General features: G+C 50.2%; 2 protein-coding genes across 3 annotated transcripts; one reads left to right on the top strand and one right to left on the bottom strand.

Moving 5' to 3' along the window:
- Nucleotides 1-2,913: 2,913 nt before the first annotated feature.
- HNRNPAB (heterogeneous nuclear ribonucleoprotein A/B) lies at nucleotides 2,914-10,369 on the top strand. Of its 2 annotated transcripts, XM_008570915.1 has the most exons (8): nucleotides 2,914-3,824; nucleotides 3,917-4,145; nucleotides 4,930-5,098; nucleotides 5,888-6,046; nucleotides 6,255-6,386; nucleotides 8,515-8,623; nucleotides 9,320-9,460; nucleotides 9,737-10,369. In XM_008570915.1, exons 2-8 carry the CDS (start codon nucleotides 3,940-3,942, stop codon nucleotides 9,805-9,807), a joined length of 987 nt encoding a protein of 328 aa, XP_008569137.1. In that variant the 5' UTR covers nucleotides 2,914-3,824; nucleotides 3,917-3,939; the 3' UTR covers nucleotides 9,808-10,369. The 2 variants fall into 2 exon arrangements, with proteins under 2 accessions (XP_008569137.1, XP_008569138.1); XM_008570916.1 differs by lacking the exon at nucleotides 9,320-9,460 and having other exon boundaries at nucleotides 2,917-3,824.
- Nucleotides 7,734-27,062, bottom strand: PHYKPL (5-phosphohydroxy-L-lysine phospho-lyase). The gene is made up of 13 exons (XM_008570914.1): nucleotides 27,033-27,062; nucleotides 26,448-26,566; nucleotides 25,241-25,400; nucleotides 22,141-22,215; nucleotides 21,427-21,514; nucleotides 21,233-21,349; nucleotides 19,554-19,636; nucleotides 19,059-19,284; nucleotides 15,156-15,310; nucleotides 14,626-14,715; nucleotides 12,264-12,394; nucleotides 11,222-11,290; nucleotides 7,734-8,051 (listed from the first exon to the last, which is right to left on the bottom strand). Exons 2-13 carry the CDS (start codon nucleotides 26,500-26,502, stop codon nucleotides 8,020-8,022), a joined length of 1,281 nt encoding a protein of 426 aa, XP_008569136.1. The 5' UTR covers nucleotides 26,503-26,566; nucleotides 27,033-27,062; the 3' UTR covers nucleotides 7,734-8,019.
- Between the last annotated feature and the right edge of the window lie 269 nt (nucleotides 27,063-27,331).

Here is a 27,331-nt window from a genome sequence, read left to right on the forward strand (position 1 = left end):
CCTCATCTTAACTTGATTATACCTGTAAAGACTAATTCTTTTTTCTTTTTTTTTTTTTTTAAGATGACTGGTAAGGGGATCTTAACCCTTGACTTGGTGTTGTCAGCACCGTGCTCTCTGAAGTCAGCTAACCAGCCATCCATATATGGGGATCCGAACCCTTGGCCTTGGTGTTATCAGCACCACACTCTCCCAAGTGAGCCATGGGCCAGTCCTTGTAAAGACTATTTCTGAATAAGGTCACATTTAGAGGTACCACGAATTAGGACTTGAACATATCTTTTTGGGGGACACATTTCAACCCACAACAGATATAGGCAGGTGAAATATGGGGAAGAGTATTTCAGGTAGAGGGAACAGCAGGTGCAAAGGCTCAGAGGAAGGAGGGTGCTTAAGAGTTCCAGGAAATAAAAGATATTCAGCACAGGGCTGGCCGGTTAGTTTGGTTGGTTAGAGTGTGGTGTTATAACACCAGTGTTAAGGGTTCAGATCCCCATACCAGCCAGCCACACACACACACACACAAAAGAATTATGAAACGATATTCAGCACAACTGGAGTAGAGAATGGCAATGAGATGTGCCTGGGGTGGGTCATGCATGCGAATGGCCGTGTGGAATGGTCAGGCTAGGCTAGGCTGCATTTAGAGAAAAAAGATCCCAAATCTCAGCAGAGGATACAGTATAAGTTCACTTCTAGGACGTGTCAAGTCTGATGTGTGAGAGGTCTGAAGGAGGCCCCACTTCTCAGTGACCCAAGCCTGGAAGTGATCTTTCCACCCACAGACCACACAGCAAAGGAGGCTGGAAAGGAGGGAGCATAAGTTTTTGGGAGCCCCAATATCTCTCTTACCCATATTTACCCAAAGTCAGGATTATCAGAGCACTGGGAAGCTAGCTAGGGTTTTCATGAAGAGCAGTGACAAAATCCAACTAGCGTTTTAGAAAGATTCCTCTGGTTGGAGCCAGAGATGGCCTGAAGCAGGGGAGCTGGAGTCCATCTAGTGGAGTGTGGGAAGTGGCCAGAGTGGGAGCTGGTCACAGGCAGAGGCACAATGTATTTGCAGTTAACTCATGCAACTTCACCTTGCAGGCTCAGTCAAAAAAAAAAAAAAAGAGAACATGAGAAAAATTTATTTAATTAAAAAACTATCAAAATGCATTTTGCATATGTCCTCTTCTAGACTGGAGATTGTATGCATTTTACACATACATTGCTGGACAGTATGAATCCTCAAAGCCATGGTACTGTATTCTATGGGCCTCTTAAAGGATTTTCAGAGGTAACTGAGCTTCTCGCTGACTTGAGAAGCTCACTGAAATGGAAGATGCCCTCCACACAGGGCCTGTAACTGGGGCCCAACCAGACTGGGGGTCCTTGTGTCAAAGGGACTTCCTACTGGTTCCAAACAGCTTGGTTCCCTGCCTCTGTTGGAAACACGCTTGGATGCAATATAAAGGTATTCTGTGCTGAGACTGACACCCACCTGTCTGCAGTTGTTTATAAAGTATTTTTTAAGCCATTGCTTCATTTGAGCCTCTGAATAATTTAATCCGATAGGAGATCTAACTTAGATAGACCAAGGAACTCAGAAGCTCAGACACCTTGTCCCACAGTAGCCAGGAGCCCTGGAAACAATCCTCAATGTGGAGTTGGAAGTGCTAGCTTTGTGGCCACATTTTAGCCATGCGATTTTAGTGTTCTCATGTATAAAATACAGGTAACTGCCTTAAGCTATATATATTTTTTGGTGGCTGGCTGGTACAGGGATGTGTACCTGTGACCTTGGTGTTATAAGGTCACTCTAACCAACTGAGCTAACCGGCCAGCCCACAATGCTATTTTGAAGCTCCAATAAAGCAAATGCTTGGTGAAAGCATTTGCAAACTGTGAAGCACTGTCTAAATTTTTTTTTTCTTTTTCCAAATGTTGTCCTCAGACTTTACATAGCATTGAAAGTGTTTCTGAATTGTGGTAAAGGAATCCATGTGGAAGATTAAGTGAATTTTTGCTCTCAGTAGTTATGTCCTGGGGCTGCACTTAACATCTGACTTTGAACTCAATCTTCTGAAATGTCTTTTGCAAGGGAGCTGGGCCCATCATCTCCTCCCAGCTGCATCCCTGGCCCTCATTTCTGTGGGTGAATGAAGGCTGGGGTGGAGGTGGGGTAGGCAGTTTGTTAGACTTCCCTGAAAGCCTCACTTCTTGATTTCAGTGACATGACTAAGGTTGTGTCGAAACAGGTGAATTCTACTCATGGAATCTAGCCTGAAAGAGTGAAGGGGTTGAGTGGGCTTTGGGGTGAACCAGAAGGCACTTGCTCATTTGGGGGTGGATCCCCCAACTCTAGTTGACTGTTGCCTTGGGGGAAATGCAGTGCTGTGTGGCCAAATCTTTAGATTTTTATAGAATAGCCTGAAGTCAATATTTTTTCAAAATGTAAAACTCATATTTTTCATTTTTAGGACAACTCCACTGGTTGGATGGAGCTGGTAGGTGAGTCTGCTGTGTAGACTTGCCACACTGCTCTGGGCTTCAGTTCTCTCCTTTATAAATTGGTGATGGAACCACCTTATATAGAGACTTTAGGACATCAGGTGCGAAAATAGAAAAAGAACGCCCAGCCCTCTACATGGGGCCCGGCTGCAGGAATCCAAGGGGAAACGTTAGCTACTTGTGTTCTGTTGCTATTTGATAATCCCCAGGCTTCAGAGGTGGTAATCCTGGTCAGTTTGCGGCTCTCTACCCATGTGATTAAAAGGAATCACAGGATTACCTAGGCCTTTCAAGCTTGATGATCAATGAGATAATATAAAGACATTTTGTATTTTTGTGTATTAGTTAGAGAACCAGCCACCTCCCTCCGCCCCCGGAAAAAACAAAACAAAACAACTCATGATTTCACGAGTGATATATTTTTCTCGAAAATATGTTTCACCAAAAATAAATGAACCAATGTATAGGAAGAATTTTAAGTAAACAAAAGTATAAATGCGATGTTAATCATCCAGGCTGTGCCAGGCGACCAGAGACGGGAGCATAATTCCTACCGAGCACAGTTGGCGTCAGGCACCGGGCGGACCACCCTCCAACCCCATCTCTGGGGGAGGGAGCAGAAAGGGCGGGAGCGCTGGGCTTTGAGGGCACCAAGGTCAGGGGGGAGGTCCCAATCATCCGAACCGTTCCGAGGGCCTCGGAGGGCCCTACTCGCCCGATCTCGGAAGCTCAGGTTCTGCTACTTCCAGCTGGGCGACCTTGGACTGTGAGACTTACTCGGACCCAGTTTCCTCTGGAGGCCGACGTTGCCAGTGCCGGGAGGGGGCGCATCAGCGCGAGAGACTGCGGCCTCAGAGAGCTGAGGGTCCGGCCCGAGCCCACTGGACGCTCGGGACACGCCGCAGCCCTGTGAGGCCTCAGGAACCATCGAAAGGCCTTGACTAGCGCGGGTTCTAAAACGAGGACAAAGCCCGCCCGGATCTAGAGCGCGCGCGCCGTCGCAGCCAATGGGACGCCGGATCAAGACTGAGTGACCGGCGGATGCAGCCAATGAGCATACGCTTTGTTGCGAGGTGGGCCCGGCTCCGGCATTATAAAGAGCGCCACGAGTCGGCATTGTCAGGCGGCGGCACCGCGCGGGCCAGAGCGGGGCTTTGGGTTGGTGGGGTCGGTTCGGCGGCAGCGGCTGAGGAGAGAACGCGGTTCGAGCGGCTCCGTCGGTGGACGGAGGCGAGGCCCCGGCGGCGCGAGCTTGACTGCGGCCGAGTCCGCAGCGCCTTCCTCGGCGGGTGGGGACAAGCGGGCTCCGCGGCGTCATCGGCGGCGAGGTGAGAGGCCAGGCGGCGGGTGGCGGGCGGGAGCTCGGGTGGAAGCTGTGCCGGCCTGACGTGCTGTCGCCGCGTGCGGCCGCTCGTTACAGGAGCCGCCGCGCCCCGGCCTAGCATGTCGGAAGCGGGTGAGGAGCAGCCCATGGAGACGGGCGCCACCGAAAACGGACATGAGGCCGCCCCCGAAGGCGAGTCGCCGGCCGGGGCCGGCACCGGAGTCGCGGCGGGGTCTGGAGGCGGGACCGCGGCGCCCCCGAGCGGGAATCAAAACGGTGCCGAAGGCGACCAGATCAACGCCAGCAAGAACGAGGAGGATGCGGGGTAGGTGCAGGCGCGGGTGGACGGGGGCGCCGCCTTTGTTCTGGGGCCGCCTTTTGTTGGCGCCACGCGGCGGGGGGAGGGGCGGGCGGCCCGGCCGTGGCCTGCGAGCTGCCCGCGGACTGGCCCTCACCGCGCTCGCCGGCCGGCTCTCGCGCTGGAGTTTGCAGGAGTTTGTTGGGTCGACTTTGGCGCCGCCCTAGGGCCACTCGCGCGCTGCCGGGGCCGGCGTAGGGCGGGCGGCCCGGAAGAGGGAAAGCACAGGGACACACGGCCCGGCCGGCCTGGGGCTGCGTGGGCGGAGCTGGCGCGCCCGGCCGGGGCTTGCCTTCTCCGCCTCCTGCTGGGGGCGGAGTCACGGTCTGATCCCTGGGCGGTCTCGGCCTCAGGAAGCCGAGACTTTCCTTCCTTGAGACCAGTTTTCGGGAGGTGGTGAAGACAGGGAGGAATGCTAGCCCCTTGATACGTGGTTCTAGGACACATTAACTTCCAGTTGTGAGTGAGTGGTGAGGACCCATGCCCCTGGCAAGGTTGTCCCTCTCCACAGCCTGGGGCTGTACGGTGTTAAAAGCGTTGTTAGAGTCCAGGTTGAGTTGAGTTTGGAGGTAGTGGAGATTTAACATCCTTCAAAGGTAGCAGCCTTGCAGACCCTGAGGGTGGGTGTAGATTTTGTCTATAAGGACGGTGGTATGATCCTTCAAGTGCAATCTTTGCCTGGGCAGGTTCTTCCTAAAATGACAGCTTTCTTATAAGACTTGTTGCCGTGTGTCTCACCGTACCTTTTCAGAAAAATGTTTGTTGGTGGCCTGAGCTGGGATACCAGCAAAAAAGACTTAAAGGACTACTTTACAAAATTTGGAGAGGTCGTTGACTGTACAATAAAAATGGATCCCAACACTGGACGGTCAAGAGGATTTGGGTTTATCCTTTTCAAAGATGCTGCCAGTGTGGAGAAGGTAAGCTGGGTACTGTATAGCAGTCAGCCTTTGTGTAGGATTTGAATTCTAAGGAGACGTCATTCTCCAGCGTGATTAATTTGTGTGCTCTGGGTAAAGCAGAAAGGCTAGGAACTTATGTGCGAATTGACTGGTAAGGGGATCTTAATCCTTGACTTGGTGTTGTCAGCACCACGCTCTCCCAAGTGAGCTAACCATACATGCTTGTTTTTGAGGGGATAAAAATACAGATAAAGTAGGGACCGACTAATATTCTGGAGTGGTTCAGGAAGATTGTATTTGATGTTTTTTAACTTTTTTTGTGCCTGTTCTGGACACTGCTCAACACTATCGTGAGGATTAGAAAAGAGCCCAAGATTGTTATGAGGTAGGCATTTAGCCACATTTTATAGGGAAAAAGCCAAAATCTAAGACTCAGAAATTTGAGAGATCACATACTTAGTAAGGGGTGGAATGAGGATTCTATTCCCAGCAGCCCATCTCCAGCCTGTGATCTTACTGCGTTTTACTGCTGGAGGAGATGGGCCTTAAATTGAGACTGCTTGGACATGAAGAGAGACACAGCATGGGCAAAGGCTTAGATGGGTGAGGACTGATTTGTAGGTATTTAGGTAAATTAGCTATACTTGAGGTTTTTAAGGACCGTTGGGCTGGGAAGTCAAGTGGTAGCATATGAGAGGATGAGACACATTTTATGTACCTGTGCTGGAGTCCTGAGGCTCAAAGAGAAGGGCTTTGCTGAGGGGTCATGCTGCTGAGTTAGAACCTGACTCCCTTCTATTGGAATAGGTTCTAGACCAGAAGGAGCATAGGCTGGATGGCCGTGTCATTGACCCTAAAAAGGCCATGGCTATGAAGAAGGACCCGGTGAAGAAAGTCTTTGTGGGAGGTCTGAATCCTGAAGCCACTGAAGAAAAGATCAGGGAATACTTCGGCGAGTTTGGGGAGGTGAGTGTGTGGCTCTGATAGTGGCCTGCCAGCTGCCTTGAGGCTGCCTTCTTCCTAGTCTTTGGTAGCCTTAGCTGGCTGGAGCCCTCCTTAGAAGGGTTTCTTCTTTACCCTCTGGCCTTCAGTGGCTCTTTTCTCCTGTGAGTACCCCTGTATTCCCTGTGTAAACGGAGGTAGTGGTCCTGAGCTTTTGCTTATGTTTTTACAGATCGAGGCTATTGAGCTTCCAATGGATCCAAAGTCGAACAAAAGACGAGGTTTTGTGTTTATCACCTTTAAAGAGGAAGAACCTGTGAAGAAAGTCCTGGAGAAAAAGTTCCATACTATTAGTGGAAGCAAGGTAAAGTGTCTTCAGCTCTGTGTGCTTGGCCTCCTGCTGCTGGAGAGCTGGCCCTTGCAGGTGTGGGTTAGGGGTTTGGCTACCTCCAAAAGCTCTCCAGGTTAGTTAGATCTTACTATTTCTCTACAGTATATGCTGCCCTGATTGGGGCAGATGGTCTTGTCCTTCCAAGAGCTCCTATGCTGGCAAGACTGCCAATACACAGGATATGAGGGAGGTAGGAGAGGAAGGGTGGCTTCCGTGAATACAGCACACTGGGTAGCCTCTTTGGTTCCTGATTTCTTCTTCTTTTTTTTTTTTTGGTGACTGGCCGCACCGCGCACTGGCCATCCCTATATAGGATCCGAACCCGCGGCGGGAGCTACTGCGCTCCCAGCGCCGCGCTCGGTCGGCCCTTTGGTTCCTGATTTAAAACTAGAGGTGGTGGTGTTCTAAATCTTTAAGAGTCCAGGGTGTATGAGGCTTTCAGTTAAGGTCTCAGAAGATTCTAGAACGTCTGTAACTCAATGATTTCCCTCTAAGGTGAAGTTTTTCCTGCTCCTGACCTTTCTGGCCTCCTTTTCATGATCAAATTTTTGTCTACTTCCATTCCCATTCTTTGGGCATGGCTTTAGTCAACCCTCGCCCCAGGCAAGGATCCTTCCCAAAGAGCTCTTAGTTGGTCTGGCTGGTTTAATTAAGCCCAAGTCCAGTTTTGCCTTTGGGTAGGTGGAGTTAGCAAGAGGTGCTGCTCTTCCCCTGAGCCCTGGCAGTGGAGAGTATAGTTCAGGCTTCATGTTGGCAGTTGTGAGTTGTGAGGGTGTGGCCTGCTGTGCAGGGTGTGGCAGGCTTTCTGAGGAATGGCAGCCAGATAAGGTGGGACAGGTAGGGTGGGGCTCCTGGGAGTCTCCATCCTGGCTGGGAGTTTGGAAAGATAGGACTAGGGATTGGGCCTCTAAATTTTCCTATAAAATTAGGATTTTAGGGGAGTTGAGTGGGGCATCAGTTGTTACTCCACTGGACAGCGACATGAGGCTTTTTTCTCTATGTAACACAATGCGAAATGGGTGGGAAGAGCTGCTGAGGTGGTGTTTTAGTGAAGCTGCTGGTACTGAGTCTTAAAGATAAGTGTATTTAGTTAATTTTATTCAGTATTTTTGTTTTGTTTTGTTTTGTTTTTGGTGGCTGGCCTGTATGGAGATCTGGACCTTGGTGGTGTCAGCACTGCACTCAACCACCTGAGCTAACAAGCCAGCCCTGTATTCAGCATTTTGAATAGTATAGAAAATATCTGGTTGTTGTAATTACATCACTTGGGTAATTTGTCAATTAGAAGTGTATGCTTGTATGGAGACAACAGACAATGTGTAAAAGTTTTTTAAAATGTATTTTATTACTTTTAATGGAAGTGTCAGGGAACTTCCCTTAAGAATATACTGTTGTGATTTATTTAAGCAGGAGAACTTGAATGTCCCCAACCCCATTGGGCAGATTTTTGGTTAAAAAGGAAATGGACTCTGGGCCCTGAGGGGATTTATGCATCTGGTCTATCCCAGCAATAGACCAGGGGTTGGAGGAGGAGTCGGTAGTAGTATGGTATCACCCTGAATCTCTGAAGCTTTATCTGTCAGACGGGGAGTGCAGGGTCACCTTCTCAATAGAATCTTTGAGTAGGATGAGTTTCTTCTGGAAAAAAAAAAAAAAAAAAAGAAAGAAAAAGAAACTTACTGTCTAAAGCCAGCCCTTCATCTGAGAAGTCTTCTCTGACACTCTTACCCAGCAGACCCAAGGTGCCAGCCTCCAGTCCTTCCTCTGCTCCTCTGCCACCTACCCGGGGTAGTGTCTTGCTCTCCATAGCTGCACTTGGCTCAGTTGCCTTTATCTCTGTTAGACATCGAGCTACCCTGGGCTGCGATCATCCATCCCCAGTGCATTCTCCAGGAAAAGTTTGCATCAGAAAGGCCCTTGGTTTTAGTTATGGTTCTAAGAGCTTCTAGCCCAAGTGTGGCTTCCCACCTTAGCATACTTTGATTTTGAGCAAATGGACCTGATCCACCATCTGAATGTTTGTCACAGTGAAGGTTTTTGTGCATAGTCCCTGCCATGAGCTTGTCCTACTGGCTTGACCCACTGTCTTCTTGGCTTTTAGTGTGAAATCAAGGTGGCCCAGCCCAAAGAGGTCTATCAGCAGCAGCAGTATGGCTCTGGGGGCCGTGGAAATCGCAACCGAGGGAACCGAGGCAGTGGTGGCGGTGGAGGTGAGTGGAGCCTGGATGAAGATGGGTCCTGTTTCCCTGCCTGAATGGAACCTTCCACGCCAGTCTTGGGGCTCCCTCTGGCCACTGTGCAGCAGAGGTGGGCAGGCGTATGTGAGGTGGGGACTGGGCAGGAATAGGAATGGGTCTCCTGGGTAAAGGTTGTGTGCTTGAGGCTGTGCTGCTGCTGCCCCTTGGAATGGAAGAGCCCTGTCTTTCTCGCTCATGTGGCTTGGGACCCCAGGGCAGGGGAGCATTTGCATCATACTCTGGGGTGGGAGACATGATGGGGTGTCTTGGCTCTGGTAGTTCACTGAGTCTTGGTACACCCATGGGTGGGTGGGCAGAAGGGTAGGGCAGAGCTGTGCCAGGCGCTTACCTCCTTCCATCCCAGGCCCTTCTGACTCCAAAGCCTAAACTGTATCTTTTTCAAAGCCGAGCTGCCAGGGAGGGTGGGGGATACCAGAGGGTGATTTCAGTAAGTGAGCTGCCTCCTTTGCTGCAGTGAAGTTAGCATCTTGGCCTCCGATCGATCCTCGGCTTGGGTCCCAAGTCCAGGGCCCTCTACACCAGAACAGCAGCCCCTTGGTTTCTAAGTTGCCAAAGTAACCCCGCCACCCAAAGGGCAGGATTTCCTCCATCCTAGCTCCTGCGTGTGCTAAATGGTCCATGGGCCCCTGTGCCCTGCTCCCCCCACAGGTCAGAGTCAGAGTTGGAATCAGGGCTACGGCAACTACTGGAACCAGGGCTACGGCTACCAGCAGGGCTACGGGCCCGGCTATGGCGGCTACGACTACTCGCCCTATGGCTATTACGGCTACGGCCCCGGCTACGACTACAGTAAGTAGGAGAGAGGCCTCATCCACTTAACCCACCCAGGGGAGGCAGGACAGACAGTGCAGGGGCCACTGGCAGCAGGGGCTTTGGAGTCATACAGGCCTGGCTCAGCCACCAGAGCTACCCAATTTTGGCTGTAGCTTTTGTGGGCCTGAGTAAGGTGGGGAAGGTAATCCCTACCATACAGGGCTGTTGACCCTGTGAAGATGCATGGTGAAGCGCCTGGCACAGGGTAAAGGCTGAGTAAGTAGTAGCTGCTACTGTTGTTCTTGTCCCTAGGTCAGGGTAGTACAAATTATGGGAAAAGCCAGCGACGTGGTGGCCATCAGAATAACTACAAGCCATACTGAGGCGGCGGCAGGAGCAGCGACCGACTGACCGACCGCACACGCTTTGTTTGGATATGGAGTGAACACAATTATGTACCAAATTTAATTTGGCAAACTTTCTATGGCCTGTCCCATGTGCATCTTATTTAAAATTTCCCCCCTGGAAATCACTCTCCTGTTTACTATTTCCAGAGCTCTAGTTGTTTTAGGCAGCGTGTGGTGTCTCAGAAGCCAGAGCGGCATTATGGGCTGATTTTATCACCAGGTTACGCAGAACCAGATTGGAGGGCCTGCTTCCTGCTGCCGTTCTGCAGCCTGGACCTGTGGACCCTGGTTGTAAAGAGTAAACTGATCTTAGGAAGCCAGTGTCACCTTTTTTCACCTTTTAATTTTATATTATTTGTGTCATACATTTCCTGTAATGGAAGTGTTAATTTTACTGTACTTTTTGGTACCTTTTGGGAATCTAATGTATTGTAAGGTATTTTACACGTGTCCTGATTTTGCCACGACCTGGATATTGAAGCTATCCAAGCTTTTGAAATAAAAATTTAAAAACTCCCAAGCCTGGGTGAATGTGGAATATACTGTGTGAGATCTCTTGCCCAGAATGGGGGTGCCAGGTGATCTGGGGCTGGGGCCTCCTCCCACAGCAAACTCCTTCAGTTGCAGGCCCCATCGTGGGTGTAGTCAGACCTCTGGCCTTTTGAGCTACCACTTGTCTAAGTTCTCCGTGATCTAACAGCATCCTGTCAGGCATAACCACACACTCTCCATCCATGTCCTTGTTTAATTTCCTCTAGTGACTGTCCTGCCCAGGATGTGAGCCCCCCTTAAAACGACCTAAGATGCTGAGATGGTACAGCAAGGTGCTGCTGTCCTCTGCAGGGATGCCCCCAGGGTGGTGTGTGCAATACCTGGGAACACCTAACTGTCTTGACTGATAATGAAAATGGGTTTTGTCTCTTCCAGCAAGGATGGTGTGAATCTACAGACCAAAGCAGTGTCAGGGAGCAGACAGATGAATGTGGGCCTGATGGTGTCCCCTCCTGATTGGCACACCAAAGCCCGCTTTGGTAGGGGATATTTACCAGCTGGATGGGAACATCCCAAGTCTGGTAGTTGGGGCTTAGTGAGCAACAGTGGGCTAGGTCTCTGTGTGGACACAGCCTCAGAAAAGTTTTGTTCACTCATCCCTAGGAGGAGGAAATATCTCCTGCCCCAGCCATCAAATGCAAATTAAGTGTTTTAGAGATTTTCTGGTAGGGGTGGTGGACAGCGCCCAGGGTAGCCAGAGCCTCCCAGTGTTGGAGAAACTAACCTATGGGATGGGGGAATAACTTAAGAACATAGCGTTAAAAAATAAAAAAAAGCTGAGGAGGTGCTGATGGTAAGGAACTACCTCTGGATCTCCAAGAACAAGAAGGCCACTCACCTGGAGGACACTTGACTGAGCAGGGCTGGCAACTGAGTGTTTCACAGCTTCTCACCTTCTCTTCCATGTCTGAAAAAGACCACACAGCCACCTGAACTGGATCACATTTGTCTACTGAGGACCCCTGCTGCCTTCAGTGTCCAAGCTGCTTGGATGATAGTTTGGAGACAGGGCCTGCCTGCCTTTCCAGGCCCATGTCCCACCCTTTAACAGCCACAGTAGTGGCAATTTTCTGGCAGCATAAAGCCAGCCCTCAGTTCTCAGACTTGTAGGCTGTGCCCAGGAACCCTAAGGCACTTTTGTGGCCTGCCACCCTTTGTTCACCCAGGGTTCCCACCACCTCATATTGTGTCTAGTAGGTAGGTACTGGGCCTCCCCCAGCTCCAGAGCCGTGGGCTTAAGCATACTGTGGGCAGCTAGGAAGTAACACGGGCAGAAGGGAAGGGGTTGCTTGCTGGCTGCTCTGGCCTGTATCATGAGATCAGATTTTGCCTATTTGGGGTCTTGCTGAGTTCTGCACATGCATCAGAACCTCACCTTATAGTTTGGTAATTAGAGGTCTTGTATAAGTGGATGTATGGGAGACCCTGTGCTGACCTTGGCCATCCTAGATGGTAGGAATGCTGGGAGGAATTTCATTTTGTATTCATTAATCTTCATGCTAATCATTTTGCCACCACTCAGTAGCTAAGGGTGGCCCTATGTTCCGTGGTGGCTGTAAGAACATGTAATGGGGGGGGGGTCTCAGCTCCCACTGTAGTACTGGTGTCTGGTGTCACAGCCCTGCTCTCTTGCCCTGCACCCTACACTATGATGCCTGCCCAGGCAGGCTGAGTGGTGGCTCAGGAAGCTCTTTGACATAGGCAGGAATAGGAGAGGCCCTCCACTTGAGCTCCCTCCTTGCTCCTTGCACTGTCCAACACTCTGGCTCAGTTGCTGGGCTCTCATGCCCCCTCCCTGGTACATACTGGCAGGTTCTAGCTGTTGGGTCTGGGTTGGGTTCTAGAGACATGGTCAGCTGCTCCTCAGGCTCCAAGCTCACCAGTCAAAATGGCATCCAGCTTTGCCGCCACATGTCTTGCATTGTCCAGGCTGAAGCACATTGGGGGCTTAAACTTGAGGATGTTCCTCCCAGGGCCGTCAGTGCTCAGCAAAATGTACTTCTCTTTAAGCCTGTGAGGATTAGAACACCCCTTTAAAGCATTCAAGGCCTTCTTCAGCCTGGTCTTGGCCTCATGCCTGGGGCTCTAGCCACACTGCCTCAGAGCCCTCCATAGGCTAGTTCCCACCAGGATACTGCACCAACTGCCCCTGCCAAGGTCCTGCTCATCCTCTGGCCCAGCATCAATGGTGCCCATCTGGGGTGCACTGCACCTTTCCCTGACCCTGCTGCTCTCCAGAATGGGGGCCTTGCCTCTCTGTCCCTAGAGCCCCCAATGTAAGTCAAGCCAAGAATGGCTACTGGGCTATACTGGACAACAAGAATCACACCTGCATTTTATGACTTAATGTATTTCCTTTTAACATGGAGAATATCCAGCATTAAGAAATATGGAGTAATGAGCCACATGTAAACCTCACCTAGTTTCAGTAAGTAGGTTATCTTGCCCCTGCCCCCAGGTTATCTTGCAGTCTCAGAGGGCTGTTCATTCTTAACATCTAATCATTTTTAGGAAGGTGACTTTACCTTTTTTAACATTGTTTATACCTAAGAAACTTGTTTTTAGTTGGGTACACGGGACTTCACTGATGGTATATGACAAGGTGGGAGTCCCTAGGCCCTTCCCCTTCTTCAGGTGGTCTGGGATGGAAACTTAATTTTATTGTTAGGGTTGACATGATTATATACACATTCTCTTTGACCCCTGTTCCTGTTCTTTTTTAATTACTCATTATTTTATTATTATTATTTTTTAAAAGATGACCGGTAAGGGGATCTTAACCCTTGACTTGGTGTTGTCAGCACCACGCTCAGCCAGTGAGCAAACCGGCCATCCCTATATGGGATCCAAACCCGGGGCCTTGGTGTTGTCAGCACCACGCTCAGCCAGTGAGCAAACCGGCCATCCCTATATGGGATCCAAACCCGGGGCCTTGGTGTTGTCAGCACCACGCTCAGCCAGTGAGCAAACCGGCCATCCCTATATGGGATCCAAACCCGGGGCCTTGGTGTTGTCAGCACCACACTCTCCCGAGTGAGCCACGGGCCGGCCCAATTACTCGTTATTTTTAAGTCGTCAGGAGTGGGGTGTGGGGTGGGACTCCTTCTCAGCCTGCCTTGTGGCTGTTTGTTGTCCCCGTTCTTTCCAACACTGACAAGGGCCATGTCAGAAAGAACAAAGTTTGGACTTTGGAGTCCAAACAGCCCTGAGGCCAAATCCAGTTTGTCCACCTAGCAGGGTGACTGTGGGTGAAACTCTGGCCCCTGAGTTCCTTTTCCTCATGGAACTGGAGCAGCAATACCAAGGTGTTGTGAGGTGAAAGACTTAGCCTGGGATCTGGCTCCTTCCATGCCACTCACCATTCAGGACCCCTGAGGCTTACTGGGGGAGTGGGTGGGTGAGCTGGAGGGTGAGACTGAACAGTGGAGAGAAGGCAGGGACTAGCTGGACACTGAGGATGGAAGGGTCAAGTCTCAATCACTGCACAATTTACAATACTGTTCACGTGAGTTGAAACCATATGAATAAGGACACATGTCAGACCCCAGAAGGGTTTTCCATGGTAGGATAGATAGGAAGGGGTAGGAGTGGGGAACAGAGATAAAACGGAGTAATTAAACTAGAGGGGGAAGGAGTCCTGAGGCCTCAGGTCCTACCTGGGGTTCATATGAAAGAACGTGCAAATCAGTTACAGGGGGCTGTGGAGTGTGAGTCCTGAGATGCTGATTCAACCAGATACCCCCCAACCCAGACAAGGAACTGGAGTCCTGTCCATCCCAGCAACCCATTGCTCTGGGAATGGGGACCACCCGAGGCTGGTGCTGCCACAGTCCCCCTGGGTGGCTCTTGAGAAGCTGCTTCCCTTCTCCAGCCCTTGTGGTGGTAGGGTTGGCTGGGTCTGAGCACCCTGCTAGCTTTGGTGTTCTCGGCAGAGGAGGCTGCTGTGGGCTGGAATTGCCCTTGTGTCCTCTGAAGCCTTTGCTGCCAAGCAGTGGGCACAGAACTGATGGAGCCAGTCTCTGGAGCTCAGTCAAGTGTAGGCCCAGATCAGCTGCCCCTTCCCCCTCAGAGGCCCAGCTGCTGCACTCCTTCAGTCAAACCTGTGGGCCCACAGTGCCTGGGAACAGGGTGGACAGATGAGGAGGCAAGAGGGAGGTTCCTTCCCACTCAGGGCCCTAGGTTTTGCAAAGAGGGATTCATGGCATTTCCTCCAGAAGGCAACTTGTTTCAAGAAACAAATACCTGGACACCACATAGTCTGCCTCTTCGGTTGCTGGCGTCCTCGTGGCCTCATCTTTGATCAGATCCACACCAATGAAGAGTCCAACACCCCTGGAGAAGAAGGTGACATCTCAGGAGGCCAGGCCCGAGAGATCAGTCTTTGCTCTCACCCCCTGCCTGGGCTTCAGCCAAGCCTCGCTGTTGGAAAGCCTGCTAGGGCTTCTACCTGTGTCTCCTGGGGCGGCTGAGAGCCACAGGAACCCTCAGAGGGTGGTGAAAACAGTTTCAGGAAGTAACTGGGATGGGGAGGGGGACCTTGTGGACAGGAAGCAGGTTGGGGATCAGCCAGAGCTTAGGTGGAATCCTGTCTTTTCCCTTCATGATGCCATCTTGGGCAACAGCACCTCTCAGTATTTCGGTTCCTCCTCTGGAGCACGGACATAAAGATTCCCACCATCCCAGGTTGTTAGGAGATGAAAGAAGATGATACCGCGCTGGGCCCCTGGCAGGTGCTGGTTAGTGGGTGGTGACTACTGCCCTCAGAGCCTCACCTGACGTCACCGATGATGGGATGTTTAACTTTTTGCTGCCTGAGGAGCTCCATCAGGAAGCTGCCCACACAGGCGGCATGAGCCTGGAGCTGCTCCTTCTCCAAGACCTCCAGGACGGCGAGCCCCACAGCGCAGGACACGGGGCTGCCCCCAAACTGAGCCGGGGACAAAGGGCATGTCAGAAGCCCAGCAGAGTGGGCCATGCTCTGGGGGGGTGAAGGCAGCAGAACTGCCACACACATTCCCAGGGCACAGGCCCCGAGCCCCTCAGGGTTCAGAATTCTCAGCAGTAAATGGGGCCCCTATGGGCTGTCCTGCCTTTCCAGGTGCTAATGTGATAGTAGCCCAGGTCAGGTACCTCCACGGGTGCAGTAGGAGCCCCTAAAAGATGCAGAATCAGGAGAGGGAGTACTGTGCATTCCCACAGAGCTAGTGTTTGCTTTCCGGCCCATCTCACTGGCTGGGCCCAGACCCACAGCACTGGACTAGTTCCCATCACCTTCCATTAGGGTCAAAAGCAGCTGCCAAATCTCACCCAGGAAAAGCCACTCTGTGTGGCATGATTTCATGGCTCTGTTGGCTGAGCTCAGGGTAGATTTTAGGACACAGACTACAAGCTGGCTGCCTGGGAGCCATATCCAGCCTGCGGGCTCATTTTGTTTGGTTATGTGGCATTCTTAAAAGTTAAGAATTAGGTGCTAGCATTTTAAAATATGAGCCATCACACACACAGATCTATATTTCTGACTTAAACCTGGCCTATCTAGCCACACTGGGCCCAGTAGCGGTGGTTCCTTAAGACACCCTGGGTGCTTTGACTCCTTTCGTCTCTGCTGCCTCGCCCTGTAGGTGTCTGAGTGGGGATCTGTTTTTTAGAGGATCGGGAGCAAGGTGTCTCCTGCAAACCATGGTTTTTGTTTTCTTTTTAAACTACATCTTTTAACTGGAAACCACTATGTTAAGTGAAGTAAGTCAGGCACAGAGGGTAGGTGGGGGGAGGAGAAGTGGTGGACTAATGAGTACAAAACTCTGCTATCTACCCTAAGTGAATCATTGTGTAGTATATGCATGTATTAAAACAATACACTGTACCCCCACAAATATGTACAAGTGAATGTTAAAAATAATCTTAAAAAGAATCACTTCAGTGAGGTATAATTTACATACAATACACCACATGTTTAAAGTGTAAAGTTCAATGGGATGTGACAAATGTATACACGTGGAACCTCCTTCACAAGGAAACTACGGAACATTTCCATCACTCCCCAAAGTTCTTTTCATGACCATCTTCCCACTACTGGCCCCAGGCAACCACTGACCTGCCTTCTGTCACTATGAGATATCTCGGGGGGGTTTGAAAAGCTCTGACATACTCCTTGGAGCCTAGAAGGCCATTCATATCCACAGGAGTAGGCTCGTGTCCAGTGCTGTGTGCAGGCTCAGGAAAGATCTGAGAAGCCCTAAGCTCTCACCACTGGCTACCTAGAAGCTCTGCAGGAGGAAGTAAAGGCTAAAGCGGAGTTACCAACAGCCTGGCCAAGTGACTTACTGGTTCCAGGTATTTAAGAAAATTCCTGTCCAGTTATTAGATGACCACAAAGTTAACTGAGCAGAGGCTAAAGTGGCCACACATGACAAAGAACAGACTTTACAGAATTAGTTCAGAAAAGGCACTGAATAAACAACAGCAAAAAGCAGCAACAAAACCATAGGGAGGGAGGGAGAATATGATTTCCAAAGTTGCCACATTATATTTTTAAAGTGTCCAGTTTTCAACAGGAAATTATGAAACATGCAAAGAAAGAAGAAAGCGTGGTCCATACACAGGAAAAAAAAATAATCGGTGCTGTCCCTGAGGAAGCCTAGATATTGACTTTATTAAACAAAGACTTTAAATCAGATATTATAAAATGTTAAAAAAAAAAAAAACCCCAAACTAAAGGAAACCATATCTAAAGAATTAAAGCAAAGCATAAAAATGTCTCACCAAAATAGAAACTACCAATAAAGAGTTAGAAATTATAAAAAACAAAATAGAAAATCTGGAGTTGAAAAATAACTGAAATGAAGAACAGAAAGAAAAAAGCACGAGGAAAAATAAACAGAGCCTTAAAGACCTGTACATACAATCAAGCCTCCCAACATATGCAAATGGAAATCCCAGAACAGGAAAGTAGCAAAACAAACAAAACAAGACAAAAACAAACAAAAAACAATGAAAAGGTTTAAGAGTCCTATATCACTTGCAATGGACTACATGTTTATGTCTCCCCAAAATTCATATGTTGAAATCCTCACCTTCAATGTGATGGTAAGAAGATGTGAGACCTCTGGGAGGTAATTAGGTTACAAAGGTAGAGCCTTTGTGAGTGGGATTAGGTACTTATAAAAGGGACTCCAGAGAACTCTCTCGCCCTTTTCATCATGTGCAGGTACAACGAGAAGTTGGCTGTCTGCAGCCCGGAAGAGTACCCTCACCAGAACCTGACCATGCTGGCACCCTGATCTTAGACTTTCAGAACATGGGAAATAAATTTCTACTGTTTATAAGCCACACAGTCTATGGGACTTTGTTATAGCAGCCTGAACTGACTAAAACATAACTTTTAAGGAAATTGATGCAGCAGTTAATTATCTTCCCGCAAAAAAACCCAAACCAACCAAAAAACAAGGCCCAGATAGTTTTATAGATGAGTTTTTACCAAACTTTCAAAGAACAGATCATCCCAATTTTATGTAAAAGGAAAAAAAGAAATATTTTCCAACTCATTCTATAAGGCTGATAAGACCCAGATACCAAAACCCAATATATAAGAAAAAAAATCGAGTCACATTTTACTACTGAAAACAGATGTCAAATTCATAAATAAAATATAAGCAAATAGAATGTAACAGTGTATAAAAATGATAATATCCATACCCAAGTTGGATTCATCCCAGGCATGCAAAGATGGTTTAACATTAAAAAATCCATAAATATAACTCACCATCTATCCATCTATCTCTATATATTTTTTGGCGGCTGGCCAGTATGGAAATCTGAACCTTTGATTACGGTGTTATAACATAGTACTCTAACCAACTGAGCTAATCAGCCAGCCCTACTTCCCTCACCTTTAACGACCTTCTTGCCTTATACATCTTGCCAAACCCTGATGTGTTTCAGTCCACAATTCAAACTGGCTCTTTTTTGGGAAGACAGAGTGAGTTCTCAACTCTTTGACCCTCCTTCTCCTCTGCACAGCCTCCTCTCTTGCGGGGACCCATCTCCCTACCTCCAGTTCTTTCTCCACACTGATCACCAGACATCATCCTCAAGTGTTATTTGGACTGCATCTCTCCATGACTAAAACCCTCCCACAGTTCCTCACTGCCTTCGGGATCAGTCCCAGATACCTTGGCCCTTTATGATGTGGCTCCTGCCAACCACCATGCTCCCCTCATCTAACCTGCAACTGCTATCTTACGGCCACTGAACATGCTATTGTGTCCACTTCACTTAGGACAGAGAGCCATACCCTCCTCTCAGTGACTGCTGTCATGTCCACTCTGCCTCTAGACCATCTGTTGCCCAACACACTGAATTCCTCATGACCTTACTCAGCTGACACAGGACCTGCCACAAGAGGGGCAGCTTTTGCTGGAAAGGAGAGAGGAACTGTTGTACTCTTTCTATGTATTTTATAAGACATGGTCTCCTGCGACAGCTTTTAAATCGACACTAATATTTTAAGATTTTTTTTTATGTGACCTGGTTGCAACTTTCCTACGGACAGCATCTTAGAAGTCTCTGTGCTGGGCACAGTGCTAACCCTGTGGCATTTGCTGACTAAGGACAAGCTGATCACCTGGAGCCTATGAGAACCCACATTATTCACTTGCCCTGGAGCCTTCACTCACCGTGTTGAAGTACTCGACGCTGGTGGCTTCAAATGCCCTCGCCACAGCTTGGGTTGTGGCCACACAGGCAATAGGGTGGCCATTGCCAATGGACTTGCCCATGGTGACAATGTCAGGGACAAAATCCTCCCCCTGCAGCTGGAAGGCCCAGAAGTGCTTGCCTACTCGGCCAAAGCCAACCTGGATCTCATCTGCAACAAAGATCCCTCCGGCCCTGTGGATGTGCCTGTGGCAGGGGACAGATGGCTGACAGGGGTGCTGTGGTGAGAGAGATTAGACCAGGAGTTGGGAGGTCTTGGGGCTTGGAGTCCCGGCTCTGCCAGCAGAGAGGTGGGGGGCCAGGTACAAATGGTTGGCCTTCTCTGGGCCATTATTTCTTTAAGGGCTTTGTCTCAAAATTCTGGCAAGCAGGCCATGCTGAGGTTGGGATTTGGGACAGAGGCTGGGAGACCCCATTACAGCCCTTCATGGGGCAGACCCTGCCCACTTACTTACTCTGCCACTTTGGAGAAGAAGCCAGCGGGGGGAATGATTTGCCCTCCTACACTGGGCAGAGACTCAGCGAAGAAGGCTGCAATCTGTGGATGAGACAGGCATCGGCACAGCACTGTGGAGGTGCTGATGAGCTTGGTGCACCCTGCTAATGTGGCTCAGTGCTGACCCCAAGCAGCACAAGTCACCGTCATCACTGCACTCCTACTTTGGGCTCCACGTCACATCTAAGAGTTTGTGACTCAGTTTTCTTTCAGGCCTCAAATCAACTCTTACCACCTGGATGCCTCCAGACCCCTTGTCCTTGGCATTCCTTAAACTAAAATCACTGATTTCTCCCTCATAAGCCTCTTCCTCACCTTCCCCTCTTTGGTAACCAGCACTACTGCCGTCTCTCCTGCCTAGGACAGAAACCTGGTCCCCATCCTTGATCCACCCCCTCCCTCGTCCAATCATTCAGCACAGCCCACAAGCTCCACCTGTCCCACCTCTGAGCCCACTCCTTCCCTGCCACCTGGATATGCCCGCCTCCTGGCAGATCTGCCTGTCTCTGCCTTGGCCTCCTGCAGGTACCTTCTACCCGGACACCTCTTCCAGTCTACCCCCCACAAGGAGAGCTGAGCTCGTCACTGTCCTGCTTAAAGCCCTTCAATGATCCCTTTTGTGGACAGCAATGACTTCCCAACTGTGTTCTGCTTCAGAGCTGCTTCAGAGGCCACTGCTGGGACAAGGGGTGGGCCGATGGGACAGGAAACTGGTTCTTGACCCCTGTTGCACCCACAGCAGTTTTCAGGTTTTATAGAAGTGGCTGCAGAGCATCTAGAACACATAGGCCAGGCTTTCCTGGTCTGCTTCTGCCACCCTTTCTGGCCCCACAGCCTTCCTTTCTTTGCCATATATCCTATGTTTGGCTCTGTCACTCCTTCAGTGAGGCCTTCCAGAGAGCCCTCACCTCAGTTGCTAACAGCCTCCGCTCTACTATCTATCACCATGGGTGTCTCTCTTCCAGGGCCCAACACATTTCTCCTGTCTGTGGCCTTCCATTCCATGTCCATGATACTGCCCTGGGTCAGGCCACCTCATGGTCACCTGCTCTTAGCCTGCCCCATTCAAATCCATTCTCTACATAGCCCCTGGGTCTTATCCACCTTCCTCTAAGACCCTTCAATGGTTCCTGTGGCCTTCAGTGTAGAGTTCCAGCCACTCAGTACAGCAATGGGGTCCTCTGGCATCTAGGTCCTGCTGGTCTCTCCAGGCTCACCTCCTGACCCTCTCAGCCTGGCCCCACACTCACGTGGCTCCTCATCTCTGTGCAGGCAGCCCCCCATTGAGGAGGACTTTCCTCTGCCAATCCACACCCCACCTTGAGTGACTAATTCCTGCTTGTCTTTTATGACCGGAATCAGGTAGCAACTCCTCCAAGGACCCTCCACACCCACACCAGCTCAGCCTGACTCCTGGCCACCTAGAATGCCCAGGACTTATCTCTATCCAGGCTCTTGTCAGTGTACTAAAACTCTCTGCTGAGCACTTAACGCACACCCCCCACCCCACTAGATTCTTAAAGGGCAGGACCTTGTTCTGCTTTCTCTCTGGGTTCCCGGCATCTAGCACAGTGGAGGTGACAACAGTGGAAGTGACATTCACGGTTTGCTGGACTAGACAGGTGCAGATGTGGTTACCTTCCTGCCCTTCTGCTGTGCGCTGCTGACCACGTGTTTCACCTCGTCGGCATAGGCCACAGCTGGACTGGGGTGGTCCTCCCGGTAGGGGCCCCGGTATGTGTCTGGGAGAGGTGCCTGTGGGGAGTGACAGCACCATGTCACCCAGGCCTAGAGGTTGGCACCAACCTGTTGCCGACTTGGGCACTGCGTACCACATGGACCCATTCCTTCTGGCCATCTAGGTCTCGGAACTTGTAGGGACTGATGTCGATCAGGGAGCTCAGGTGACCGTGATAAGCACTGGAGAGGAGAAGGGAGTGTGGGCTCAGGCCCAGGAAGCACATACTGCCTGGTCTAGCCCTGACCGCTGTCTACCCATCCCTGAAGACACACAGGGAGACCAACCTTTCTGATAACAGCCCCTGAGTCCTTGGGCTGGGAATGAGCATGGGCTTTGCAGTCAGCAATACTTCCTGCAAGGCTGCTTTCTGGCTATGTAACAGTGGCTAATCATGTAACCTCTCTGGGTTCAGTTTTCTCCTCTGTAAAATGGGGGTCTACTCCTTCACCACTATCATGAATCTTAAATGTGATAATGCCCTGAGCCTAGGCCTGGGTCTTGTGCACATGAGATACTTAATACATGAACTACTGTTGGAACAGTTTGAGTATCTAAAATGTGTGGGACCAACTCTTACAAAGCATTCTTAGCTCCCCAGAAGTTGCCCTCCCAGAACAGTCGCCTGGGGGACAGAGTCTCCAGGGGGTGTCTCTGGATGCCATGTGCTCTGCCTGCCATGCTTCCCTCCAGTGGCCCAGGCCCCTCATCCTCCCTGCCTAAGGCACTCAAAGTCAGAGCCTCACTGATCCCCAACAAGCCCATGGCCCAGGCTTCTGGAAACGGCTGGGCTGTGAGTTGCACTTACTGGTCTAATACCACCACGTCCTGATGTCCTGTGTACTGGCGAGCCAGCCTCAGGGCCAGGTCATTAGCTTCTGACCTATGACAGAAAAGGTGAGCATGGCTTGAAGAGTCGTCCATGTGCTTCTCACAGAGAAACCATGAGGGCAGGAGGAGTCCTTCCAGCAGCAAGAAGATTCTCAGGTCATCATTCAGGTTGTCATTTGCTTATTCATTTGGTAAATATCAAATGGCTTCTATAAAATAGTAAGTAAAACAGGCCCTTGCCCTCCTGGAACTTACATTCTAGTATGTGTCATGAAAGCCAAAAAACATAGAAGGAAAGATCATTTTGATAAGTACTACAATGGATATGAGGTGCTGAGAGAGAACTAGATAGGGGCCCTACTTTACATGGGGCGATATTATGGCCTGAATGGTGTTCCTCCCAAATTTATATGTTGAAGCCCTAACCCCCAGTACCTCAGAATAGCCTGTATGTGACTGCATTTGGAGATAGGGCCTTTAAAGAAGTGATTAAGTTAAAATGAGGCCATTAGGGTAGGTCCTAGTCCAATCTGACTTGTGTTCTTAGAGAAGAAGAAATCCGGATGCACAAAGAAACATCAGGGACATGTACACACAAAAGAATGACCAAGTGAGAAACAGTGAGAAGGTGGTTATCTGTCAGCCAAGGGGAGGCCTCAGAAGAGACTAACCCTGCCAACACTTGGACTTCCAGCCTCCCAAACTGTGAAAAAATAGACGTCTGTTTAAGCCTCCCAGTCTGTGGTATTTTGTTACACAGCACTAGCTGACCAATACAGGTGTCAGGGAAGGCCTTCATGAGGAGGTAACACCTGCCCTTAGTCCTGAGAAGATTCCAGGCACAGGGAGCAGGATATACAAGGCCCTGTGAAGGAAAAGAGCTTGGTGTGCTCAGGGAACTGAGAAAAGACAAGGGAGGCCATGGCCACAGGAGGGCAGGGCAGGGCAGGAGAGGAAGTGGGGAGACACACAGGGCCATGTCCATAGGGCTGGGAAGGAACTTGGATTTTCTTCTCAGTGCCATGCAAAGCCACAGAAGAGTTTTAATTAGAGAAGGGACATGCCTCAGCTTCCATTTTAGAAGGCAGCCTCTGGATGCATGTGTCTAATGGAGTAGAAGAGAATGAAGCAGAAGTGAGGAGACCTAGGAAGATGCCCAGGTGGGAGCAGGTGGTGGCCATGGGACAGAAAGAGGTAGATGGACTTAAGAGATATCTTGAGATAGACAAGGCAGACTTGATGCAGGACTCTGTGTGTGTGTAATTTCTTCCTTAAGCAGAGATGTACATGGCGATGCCATTTATAAGGTGAGACAGGGTGTGGGTGGTATGGATGTCTGGGGTAGGTGCCTGGGAACAACAGGGACAACCGGTGCCATGGTCCCACAGCAGGCGCTGGTGGAAGAAACTCTTGATTGTCTTCTGGATATGTGAAGTTGGAGATGTTTGTCAGATGTCATGTGGGCAGTTAGAACCGTGAGTTGGGAACATGTGGGAAGCATCTGGGCTTGAGACATAAATTTGGGAGTCATCAGCACATGGATGATATTCAATACCAAGGGAATGGATGAGATCACATACGGAGAGGGTTCAGAGAGAAAAACGGCCCAGGACTAGCCTGGAGGCATAGAGGACGAGTTGGCAAAAGAGACGGAGAAGGAGTGGCCAGAGAAGCTGGAAGAAAACCAGGAGAACACAGTACACTGATGCAGGAGGAGAAAGCATTTTCTGAGAGAGTGGTACCTCTGTCAACTAGTGATGAGAGACAGAGTAAGACAAGGCAGCAAAGAGATCATTGGGTCTGGCAATGTGGAAGGCACTGGAATCCACACAGAATAAATTTGGTGGAGTAAACCAGGAAGAATGTCCCTTCCTCCACTGCTGAGGAAGCACTGGCTCCTGGACCTGGCTCCCTGCTCTTCCCAGAGAAGTTCCAGTTCTGGCTCCACCATCTCCCAGGAGGATAACCCTGGGCAAGCTAGTTCCTTTCTTTGAATTGCTGTTTTCTTTATCTGTAAAATGAATATGGAAAATCCCACTTCCTAGAAATTATTTGGGGGACTGATGAATGTACTATGTAAATGGCAATGCTAATGGCAGTGATAACAATAATCATTACTGTAGTCCAAATGCCACTACCTGTAACTTGTTGGAAACTTCTCTTCCAGGTATGCTGTGAGCTCCCCTCCCAGATATGCCTGTTTGTCTCTACTTCCACACCTAGTGCAAGCTACGATTACCTTTCACCTGACTGCTGAACTTGTGCCTAACAGTGGCCATATTTGCTCTCCAGCCCTGACAACATCACTTCCCTGATCAAAACCCTCCGATGGCTTCCCAGTGCTCTTAGGATAAGAATAGCTTCCTCACTTGGCCGATGAGGTCCGGGGTGATGGCCCTGCCTTCCTCCCCAGTGTCAACTTACACCCTCTCCTCTCCTTCACTAGTCTGCTTTTGGTTCCTCAAATGTACCAGAGTGCCATGCCCCTCCCTGCCACAGGGCCTTTGCACAGGCTGTTCTGTGTGATCAACCTTGACAAGAATACTTCAGATGGAACAGACAGCACCCTTTCTTCCTCTTCCCCTAGTTATCTCCCCGTCAGCTCTTAGCTTAACATCACTTCTTCAGTAAAGCCTTCCTTGAACCCCCAGAACCTTCCAGAACCTCCCACTGCTTCTAGGTCTCATTATATCCTGTATTGTTCCTCCAGACAATGACCTGTCTTTGTAATTTTGTTTTTTTTTAAAGAATCACTTGATGTTTCTGCTCCTTACTGAGCAAACTCAGGGTAGGGATTTTGGCTGTATCCATAAGGCAGAAATAAAAAAACATATCACCTCATTAAGCCCCAACAATGATCCTGGAAGGGAGGTAATGATATTCTTTACCAAGAGACAAGGAAACTGGATTTGATAGGGTAAGCACCAGGGTCTACAGCTGGGAAATGTAGGAGCCTGGTGCAGTGCAGGCTGCCTCTCACCTAAGTCCACACTTGGTTGGCTACACTATGCTGGGCCCACATAAGCAAATCTTCATCATCTAACCCTCTTGCTGAGGGCTGGCTGCAGTCCACTTACCCAGAATTCAGGAAATAAAACACACAGAGCTTCTCCGGCAGGGTCTCTGACAGCCTCTGTGCATAATCCACGATGTTGTCGTGCAGGTATCGGCTGTTGGTGTTGAGCACCTGGTTCTGCTCATGTGCTGCCTGGACCACCAGAGGGTGGCAATGCCCAACTAGAAGAGGGTCACCTCCATCACATGGCCAGCTCTGCTCAGCACAGTCCCACTGGGCCTCCCCCAGCCCCAACCTGCAAACCCGGCCAGAGGAGACGCAGTTACAGAAAGGGAGGCGTAAAGAAGGGAGTCTGAAGACAGCAGGGAGAGATGCTGGTTCTGGAAAGGGAAATCTAGAAAGGAGTCCCTGAGATTATGGCAGAAGAAAAAGGTTCTCTGGCAGAAACCCCATCTAGAAAACTGTCTTTAAGGAGACTTCTTGAGGCCTTCTGCTTGACAAAGGCAGTGTGGGAGGGTGGTGTCAGCGCATTTGACTTCACCAGTCAGTGAGGCTAGAGATTAATCTTGATTGTCAAAGGCCAAGGATAATGATAACAGTGAACCTGTATTGAGAGCTCACCATGTGCCAGGCACATTCAATGCAGGTTACATGAATTCACACACTTAATTCTCCAAAACACCTGAGATGGGTACCAGGTATTATCATGTTTATTTGGCAGATGAGCAAACTGAGGCACAGAGAATTAAGTAACTTGCCCCAAATCACAAAGTTAGTAAGTGGAGGACAGGGATTTGAGCCCAAGCAGTTTGGAACTAGATCCCCTGCTTGTAGCCTTTACTTTATTAACCTCCAATTTGCCTGCTGAGTCACAAATTCTCTTTCCTTTGTCAGGTCCGGCAGCCTCATCTGGATGACTGAATTCCTACTTCAGTTTCCTGAGACGCTCAGTGGGGCTGAAGCCCTGCCATGACCCTAGCACTTGGCCAGGGCCATGCTGTGTTGCTGGTCATAGTGGGCTATCTGATGCTCTTTAGAGTACGAAGTGGAACTGGACCCACAGACCTAGATTTCTGACTCCTGCCCAGTTTAGCACAGCTACGTCTTGGAGATTTCTACAGCTATATCACAAAGACTGGGCCTCCTTTGCACATGGTGCCTCAACTCAACCCAGGTTCTCCACAACCTCTCTGCAGGGGTCACCTTGGGACCAGGTTCACAGCCTTGGCCTCATCTTCTGCCCTGCCAGCATGAGGTGTGATACTGACCGTGAGCCACATTGTTGATGCAATCGATGTATTCTGCTCCTTGTTCATCGTACATGTACTGCCCTTGGCCCCGGACAATCTTAATGGGATCCTCAGGAAAAAAGAGCCTGCAGGAAGAGCTGTGGGGACAGGCAAGGAATGGAGAGCCATGTCTCAAGACCTGAAGAGAAAAGGCCACCCATCACAGGCCTCACCCACCCCTTCCTAGTTTCTGGAAAAAACAAAGCTTGAAGGGCGAGGTGCTGCTTCCGTGCCTCCAGTTTCCCCACTCCATCGGAAAGGAGGAAAAGGATGGGTAAGAAGCTGCTGAAACTTAAACCTGTTTAAGTCATTTTGAGCCTCTGTGGCCTTGCTCATTTCTGCCCGTGCCCCTATCAGTCCCTTGGATCCTGGGAAAAGGGGGCTTTGTAAGGCTGCGTCTCCTTCTGGGATGGGCGTGAGACAGCGCAGCACATTATGTGGCTGGCTCTCAGCCCTAATCGTTCCTTGTCGGCCAAGTGGGTCTGCTGGGCGCCAGCCGTCAGCTCTAGCAGGAGGCTGCCTCCTCTCCCCGCAACCCCCGTGCCCCCCGAGGGCCCCTCTCACGGGTCAAGTGGAGACTTTCTCTAAGGCTGTCTGCGAAACGACTTCCCACTTCACCCTTCGTCTGAACTTTCAGCCCCTTCCCAGGTCACTCTCGAGCCAAGCCCAGGTCCTGCGGACGGGCGGCCCCGGGGCGAGGTCCTCACAGGTGCCTGGGCAAAGACCTTCTCCCGGGGGCAAAGGCTGCCTGCGAGCGAGGCCGCCAGAGCCGAGCAGGGCGCGGGTGGGGCCGGCTCCCAAGCGCAGGGCAGGTCGAGGGGCGGCCGGAGACGGCGCTGTGCGGGGGGCGGGCGCGGGAGCCA

Source organism: Galeopterus variegatus, unplaced genomic scaffold (assembly GCF_000696425.1).
Source record: "Galeopterus variegatus unplaced genomic scaffold, G_variegatus-3.0.2 Scaffold641, whole genome shotgun sequence".
Classification (NCBI taxonomy): domain Eukaryota; kingdom Metazoa; phylum Chordata; class Mammalia; order Dermoptera; family Cynocephalidae; genus Galeopterus; species Galeopterus variegatus.

Coding starts and splice junctions, on each gene's coding strand:
- HNRNPAB (XM_008570915.1), top strand. CDS start 3,940: ATGTCGGAAGCGGGTGAGGAGCAGCCCATGGAGACGGGCGCCACCGAA. Junction 6,047..6,254: donor ACTTCGGCGAGTTTGGGGAG/GTGAGTGTGTGG, acceptor ATGTTTTTACAG/ATCGAGGCTATTGAGCTTCC. Junction 9,461..9,736: donor CGGCCCCGGCTACGACTACA/GTAAGTAGGAGA, acceptor TCTTGTCCCTAG/GTCAGGGTAGTACAAATTAT.
- PHYKPL (XM_008570914.1), bottom strand. CDS start 26,502: ATGTACGATGAACAAGGAGCAGAATACATCGATTGCATCAACAATGTG. Junction 22,216..25,240: donor TTTTATTTCCTGAATTCTGG/GTAAGTGGACTG, acceptor TTTCTGTCATAG/GTCAGAAGCTAATGACCTGG. Junction 15,311..19,058: donor GCGTCGAGTACTTCAACACG/GTGAGTGAAGGC, acceptor TCCCCGGCTCAG/TTTGGGGGCAGCCCCGTGTC.